This window comes from Apium graveolens, chromosome 5 (genome assembly GCF_009905375.1).
Source record: "Apium graveolens cultivar Ventura chromosome 5, ASM990537v1, whole genome shotgun sequence".
NCBI classification, from domain to species: domain Eukaryota; kingdom Viridiplantae; phylum Streptophyta; class Magnoliopsida; order Apiales; family Apiaceae; genus Apium; species Apium graveolens.
The window spans coordinates 218,491,182-218,496,949 of NC_133651.1; the positions used below are offsets into that span (position 1 = coordinate 218,491,182).

General features: G+C 29.3%; 1 protein-coding gene across 1 annotated transcript; it reads right to left on the reverse strand.

The window, feature by feature from the left end:
- Positions 1 to 3,701: 3,701 nt before the first annotated feature.
- On the reverse strand, positions 3,702 to 5,351 carry LOC141724841 (lignin-forming anionic peroxidase-like). The gene is made up of 4 exons (XM_074527128.1): positions 5,094 to 5,351; positions 4,802 to 4,993; positions 4,449 to 4,614; positions 3,702 to 4,311 (listed from the first exon to the last, which is right to left on the reverse strand). Exons 1-4 carry the CDS (start codon positions 5,313 to 5,315, stop codon positions 3,920 to 3,922), a joined length of 972 nt encoding a protein of 323 aa, XP_074383229.1. The 5' UTR covers positions 5,316 to 5,351; the 3' UTR covers positions 3,702 to 3,919.
- Positions 5,352 to 5,768: the final 417 nt, after the last annotated feature.

A 5,768-nucleotide genomic window follows, 5' to 3' on the forward strand; every position in this document is an offset into this window, starting at 1 on the left:
GATGCGAGATATCCAGATCTCCCAATACACCATCCAATTCATTTTCAACACAACCACCACATCACATACAGCGAGACACTCAAACATACAAATAATAACTTAAACATAACAATATGAAAAAAAACCCTAAATTCAAAAAATCTCATAATAACACCAAATTGTAATATGTTGTTAGAGCAGAGATTTTGAATTCAAAAGCTGAATTTTATTATAAAATCCAAACTCTTATTTTAGTAGATTTCAAAACTAAAGTGAAGAATTATAATGAATTTTTCGAGTTTTGTAAAACAAATCTCGATTTTATTAAAGAAAAAGTGAATAAAAAGAGAAGATGAAGATATATATGTGGATAGAAATGGGTAAAAAAGATGAAAAAGAAGATAAAACATCTAGGATTACGTGAAGTTATATATGGCAGACCGACTTTCTCGTGCAAGAAAACCTCATAGGTTTCGAACCTACCCAATTATTTACAAACTAAACACATCAACCAATTGAGTTAGAAACACTAGGAATCGAACCTATGCCAACTATTTGCAAACTAAACACATCAACCACTTGAGCTATAGACACTTTTGACTAAACTTTTATTATATTAAGTATTGACTTAAAACTTATTTATTTACATGAGGTGTCTTGCCTTACATTAAATTTTATATTTATTTTAATATTTAATTAAAATCTATTAGCTTTATAATCTGCAGTTGGGGAAACAATTTATTAAAAATTACTGTTTTGCCTATGTATTTTATAATAAATATCAAAAATAGTTGTTACCGATAGAAATCGAACTTATGCCAATTATTTGTAAATTAAACACATTAACCACTTGAGCTAGAGACACTTTTTGTTAATTTTTTATAACATTAATTATTGAGTTATAACTTATTTATTTACACGAGGTGTCTGAACTTATATTAAATATTATATTTATTTTAATATTTATATAAAATATAATGATTTGAGACTTGATTAAATAACTCATTTCAATATGCTAACTTTACACTTTTAATAAACATATGACTTCAACCAATTGAGCAAGCTTATTTGGTTAAATTTTTATAAAATCAAGTATTGAGCTATATACTTCTTTCTTTATTTTGGGTGACTAAACCTATATAATTCAATATTTATATAGAATAAAATTATTCTAAAACTTGGTTAAATAGCTGATTACAATATAATAACTTTACACTAATGTGCAACAACGGGATTATAATTTTTTTAATGTATACATTCAATAAATAACTTCTTATTGATAATATATTATCATATTAACTTGTTGATAATATCTTACCATATAATAATTTATTAATTATCGAAAATCGGATAATTAACTCACATTGAGATACTAACTTTATACTCGTGTAACAACTAAGGGTATAATCAATCCGAGTCGAGTCGAAAACTGTTATGCTCATACTCGATTAAAAATGTTCAGGTTCGAGCACGAACTCGAGTTCAACCGAATTTTAAATTTTAAACTCGAAATTCAGGTAGTAAAAAGTTTGGTAGGGTCAAATTTTTAGGGAAAATATATAATTCGAAATTAATGTTTGCGCCCTTATTTGAATAAATATGGAAAAATATTATTGGTTTATAGGATTGAACCTGTGACACCTATATCCAAATATTTGACTTCAATCGATTGAGCTAGAGGCTCATTTGATTATATTTTAATAACATCAAGTACCGAGTTATATATTTGTTTCTTCATATTGGATGACTAAACCTATATAATCTAATATTGATATATAATAAAATTATTCTAAGACTTGAGTAATTAGCTCACTACAATATACTAACTTTATACTCATGTACAACCACACGATTTTAATTATTTTTTTATTTATAAAAAGTTACAAATATTAAATAAATAACTTATTGATATTATGTTACCATATTAATTTATTGATAATATATTACCATTTAATAATAGTTTATTAAATATTTTGGGTAATTAACTCACTTCGGAATACCAACTTTACAACAACTAAGGGTATAATTAAGCCGAGCCGAGTCGAAAACTTTCAGACTTGAACTCGATTAAAAATGTCCGGACTCGAGCACGAGCTCGGTTTTACCCGAATCTTAAATCAAGCATGAAACTCGGGTCGTAAATAGTCCGGTATCCTCAAGTTCGGCTCGAAAACTTGAATCAATTTCACCAAATATTGACAAAAACTCGAAATATGATAGGTTGTGCTCGAATTCGATTCTAATAAATATTAAATATATTAATAAAATATTAAATATTTATATTAAAATATATTTCTATTAAAAAATAATATCGGCTCGATAAGACTCGTGAACCTTATGAGCCGAGTATTTTGAAGTTCGAGTTCGACCATGCAAAAAAATTTACTATTTTGCCTCCATGTTTTGATAAACATGACACCTAAACATTATAACATTTTTGTTATCTCTAGTTGAAAAAATCATTGAGACTTGATAGAAAACAATTATTTTTAATGATAAGAATGCACTCTAAACTTTACATTCGCGACACAATATATATTTAAGGATGTTCGTCGTTACAGTAGTCCTTCTAACATGAATCACACAATATTGTATGAAACAACACGCAAATATCGTAAAGGTACGTAAAAAATAACAATTTTTTTATAAATAAAGCTAGCCCGTGCAAGACACGGGTAATAAAGCTAGTTATCATAAATACTGCTCTCGGTTATTTTACTCTTTAAAATGATCAATCAATCCGATGCTAATTTAGCCTTAACCCTTGTATATATAGTACAACTGCGTCAATATCGGCGTGTATTTTATTTCGTGTACTTTAATGTTTTCACGTGAAAATTTTAAAATTGAATATGTCCCCATTTGTATTCATATATCATACTAATAGGAAATTATTATACGTGTATATCCGTTTCGTATATAAAATATAAAAAATTTATAAGAAAAAAATAAATTTGTAAAAAGTACACTAAATAATTATACTGTCTCGAATAGTAAACAATCAAATTCCGAATCCAAAATACAACAAAGTTCCCAATACAGAGTAATTAAAACAAGTGAAAATGTCGTTGAAGTACATTAAATAATATACAATGTGCAGAGTCAACTCACTAATCGAATATAACATATTTACTTATTTAGTATTTATATAATTTATATAGAAATATAATATACATATGTGTTATATATTTAGTATTAGAATAAGATTTATAAATTATATTAAATATTAAATATTTTTAAAAATTATTTAATTATTTTATATACTTTCGTTCCGTGTCATGTATCTATTTCAGAAAACCGAACCCAACACTAATTATATTTATGTTTTTTGGTGTTCTTATAACAAATTTTCGCACCTAAACACAAATTAATCGTATCATTTTATTGTGTTCACCTGTCGTGTATCAAAATTGTCAAGTCTACATGTGTTTGGTTTTGTTTTTCTAGCTGTTTTTAAAAGAAAAAAATTACTTCAAATGTTCTATTTTTAAATCGATTAATTTATGTTTTAATATACCCTGTGTACTAGTTATTTAATCCTTTCTTATAAAATAAATACTAACATTATAAAACGCATACTCATTATACAGAATTTTGATCAATTAAAAGTAATTAATAGGCATATGAATTTTATAAAATATCTAATAAAAAAATTACATTTTCTTCATGCAGCTATAAAAAATGATACAAACATCTAACTAACTAATAACCAGAAACATATATACCAAGACAGACATTTTATTTTATTGAGTAACAACCTTTCGCTTACGTACATAAACTTTGACAATGCAGAATAATTATGTGAAATACCTACAATTAAAAAGAAACAATAAACAGAAGAATGAAATGAGCATTCATAGGTGCTTACAAGTCTTTAGAACTTATTTTTTTGCTATATGATTCGATTATCTTGGCATACGTAAGACTCACGGTATATAAATTATGAGGGGAGTGAACTGCAAATTTTTCTAATCACCCCAGATGTGCCAGTAAGGGGACTAAGATCACTCATTTTGGCCATGGCAGATGCAAAATCATTTTTGAATGTGGTCGGATTATTGCTGTAGTCTCTCACAATGTCATCTGTTGAGCCGCCACTAAGAAGGATCTGATCTGTTTCCAAAAGTCCTTTCTTTTGTATGATATTCTTGTAATAGTTGTTGTCAAATGATGTAGACGTTACCAAATCAAGTGGAGCTAAATTTCCATCTCCACCGCTGGAAGGGCAGTTACGTCTGCGGGTGCTTGCAAATCCAGCATCAATGTCAGACGCATTGTTGTATATTCTGTCACGGAATGTGAAACATTGTGCCTGGCCAAATGAATGTGCGCCTGCAATATTAAAACAAGTTTTTGAGTTTATTACATTCTCTGATGTGGGAAATGATGCGAAAAAAAATAAATTGACAGGTAAATATGAACAAAATTAAGTAATATACGTTCTGGTAACATGGATTACTGTTACTTACCCGACAAAGCAACCATCTCCCTTATAGTGAAGCCTTTATCGGAGAAGTCTTTAATAAGTTTCTGAAGATTATCACGGAAAAATGGAAGACCATTTGACGCTTGATCGAAATTGGTAGTTGTAGAATCTCTTCTTCCAAGTTTTACTGTCCATATTGGACCACCAGCCTAGTTATAATACAAACAAATATATGTATTAGAACGCAACAATAGAAATTGTAAGTGCAGAACAAATAGGACTGCACGATATATAGTTGTCCTGTGAATCTCAGCTTTTACATATGTTTAAAAATATGTGTCCATGCCATGCACATAAAATTTTAACATTGAAATCATGATATTATACTTGACATACCAAAACAGTAGCATCACGAGCAGCAATAGAAAGAATGTCGGCGCAAGAAACAACGCCAGGGCAAATTTTCTCAACAGCAGTCTTGGCTCTGTCAATGACATCAAACCCCCTTACAGAATTCCTATTGGGAGGGGCACTTTTCTCGCTTTGGATAGTAGGAGAATCATCAAGCAAGATTGATGCATCACACCCCTATATATAAATTCAAATATATTAATCACATATCTCATGTGCATATATATATCAACAATTGTTATACATGTACATATACAGAATGAAATTAACATGTCACCTGAACAAAGCAATCGTGGAAGTGAAGGCGAATGAGTGATCCTGCCATCCGACGCTCGGCAGAGATAGAGGTCCTAACCTCTGTTTTAACTGTGCTTTGTAAATCTGGACAAGTAGTATCATAGAATGAAGTAGATAGCTGAGCATTGCATGGGATGCAAAAGAGGAAGATTAAAGAAAGAGTGGAGGCAAGAGCTGCCGAGTTATATTTTCTAGAACCCATTGTTTTAGCTATTGGTTTAGTACGTAGAAGAAAAGAATGAAGATGATTTGCAAAGAATTGCTGCATGCACCATCCTTTTATAGCGGCTCATTAGCTATTTTAACTTCAATACGCGTTTGCTTGAAGAGGAAGACTTTTTCTCCCCTGTTGGCTTCACATTTTTGATAGAATAGTCTGCCGTTACTTTCTTTGAAATATTTAAATATTGAGAGTCAAGATTGCAGCAATGACATTATAGTTTTTTTAGTAATTCATAATTTCTTTTTTTATGATATGGTCGGATTGCTTAATAATCACATAAAACCGCTCTTCTGTACTTCCAAGTAAAAATCACCCTAGAACTAAAAATAACTAAAAAATAGGCGAAACCCATTACGAATTACTAATTAATATACCAACTGGGTAAAAGTCTGTGCGAGATACTAGTATGTATATATATTTAAATAATATTTG

What these genes read in the sequence shown, in the direction of transcription:
- LOC141724841 (XM_074527128.1), bottom strand. Translation starts at nt 5,315, where the DNA reads ATGGGTTCTAGAAAATATAACTCGGCAGCTCTTGCCTCCACTCTTTCT. An exon ending in TCCACGATTGCTTTGTTCAG is followed by an intron (nt 4,994 to 5,093) that starts GTGACATGTTAA and finishes ATTTATATATAG; the next exon opens with GGGTGTGATGCATCAATCTT. An exon ending in CTCGTGATGCTACTGTTTTG is followed by an intron (nt 4,615 to 4,801) that starts GTATGTCAAGTA and finishes TATTATAACTAG; the next exon opens with GCTGGTGGTCCAATATGGAC.